The sequence below is a fragment of the Salvelinus sp. IW2-2015 genome, unplaced genomic scaffold, assembly GCF_002910315.2.
Source record: "Salvelinus sp. IW2-2015 unplaced genomic scaffold, ASM291031v2 Un_scaffold2539, whole genome shotgun sequence".
Taxonomy (NCBI): Eukaryota; Metazoa; Chordata; class Actinopteri; order Salmoniformes; family Salmonidae; genus Salvelinus; species Salvelinus sp. IW2-2015.
The window spans coordinates 89,935-91,590 of record NW_019943852.1 but is presented as its reverse complement, the minus strand read 5'-3'; the positions used below and the strand labels follow the sequence as shown (position 1 = coordinate 91,590).

At 42.9% G+C, this 1,656-nt stretch overlaps 1 protein-coding gene across 1 annotated transcript in view; it reads left to right on the top strand.

The window, feature by feature from the left end:
• Positions 1 to 289: 289 nt before the first annotated feature.
• The window catches only part of LOC112074232 (EMILIN-1-A-like), a gene marked incomplete at its 3' end in the record, with an annotated part of 22,787 nt that continues 21,420 nt past the window's right edge, over positions 290 to 1,656 (top strand). Inside the window, 3 exon segments of the mRNA XM_070440436.1 lie at positions 290 to 335; positions 929 to 1,046; positions 1,409 to 1,514. Of these exon segments, the coding sequence (XP_070296537.1) occupies positions 290 to 335; positions 929 to 1,046; positions 1,409 to 1,514 (270 nt within the window).

Below are 1,656 nucleotides of genomic sequence, written 5' to 3'. Positions count from 1 at the left end.
ATGTGACGCACAGGGTAAAGGGGGAAAGCAGGTGACAAGAAGTGAGCATACCCGGTATGAGAGGAGCACGGGAAAAACAGGTAAGGCGTGGGTTAAAGCTACGAGTCTGTTAAGACCAAGACAGGACATAGCGCGGAAACAGTGTGAAGGTGAGACAGTAAGAGAAACAGGTAAAAGGTAAAGGTGAAGCAAACGGTAGACAAGGAAAACCCATGGGTAAAGGGGAGCACCCGTGGACTAAAGTGAAAGCGAACACAAGGTAAAGGCAGAGGACCAGGTGATATTAAAGATGAATCCAAGTAAAAAGGTGGAGGACGGATTAAAAGAGGAAACAGGTAAGGTGAGAACGGTAAATAAGGATGACAGTGTCAAAAAGGTGTGACGGCAAGTATAAGTAGAAACCAGTAAAGTGAGACCGGGTACAACATGTATTGAGAAAACAGGTAAAGGGAGAAGCTTGAGACAGACGAAAACAGGTAAAAATATAACATCTCTCTCACACATCATCTCTGACACAGTTATAAATATAACATCTCTCTCACACATCATCTCTGACCTAATATAGGGTAGATCACCATATTTCAATATCAAAGAACAGTCCAAGTCCATGTTGCTTGGATACGTTGAAGCTTGTAAATGTTATAGCTTTGTGGCTCAATACTTGGACAGTCACAAGAATGTATTGGTTTGGAAAACTCTTAAATCAAAGAACTCTATGGGCCGTTTTCCCAGGCACAGATTAAGCCTTGTCCTGGACTTAAAAGTGCTTTGAATGGAGATTCTTTGTCTGCGAAAAGGCTGTTAGTTCTGAATGGAGAATCTTTGTCCTGGGAAAAAGGCTGTTAGTTCTGAATGGAGAATCTTTGTCCTGGGAAAAAGGCTGTTAGTTCTGAATGTAGAATGATAAACCTGTGTCTCCCTGCTCCAGGTGACAATGACAAGATGAGACAGATGGAGGAGACTATTCAGAGGTTGACCAAGGACCTCCATGACATGCAGTCCACCATGACGGGCATGAACCTGAGGTTCCAAGATGGAACTAGGAGGTCAGACCAACACAAACAGTAGTGTATTATGTAGGGAATAGGATTTCATTTGGGACGGAGACTAAGAGATTACCCCACATAGTTGTACTGCTCACAAAGGCGAATTTAGAATAATAAATTGTTTTACTATATGTGTATAATTTATTTGGTAGAATGCCGTGCTGCTTGTTTTATCTTGTAAATTATGTGCTGGGAAGAAAAAAAATCTTGATTATTTTCTACAAATAAACGGATACTGGTAAAACTAAGATACTCAACATAGAACGTAAATTCACTTTTGGGAACAGAAATACTATGAAATCTTATCCAGCATCAAAACCTATTTTCAATGTGCTTTATAATTTTGATTTTGGACCCCACAGGCCAGGCCTGAACGGAGACAGGACCCCTGCAGACGCAGCCAAGCCCATGAAAGAGACCATCCACAACATTCAGACCAAACTTGACCAACTGGACAATCGGGGGGTTGTGTGTGGTGATGTGTTTTGTTGCTTGTGTGTGTGGGGGTGTGGGTGTGTGTCTGTGTCGGTGTGGTGGGTGGAGTGTGTGTGTGTGCTGGTTGTGTGTGTGTGTGTGTGCTCGATTGCGTGTGTGTGTGGCACCTGCGTGC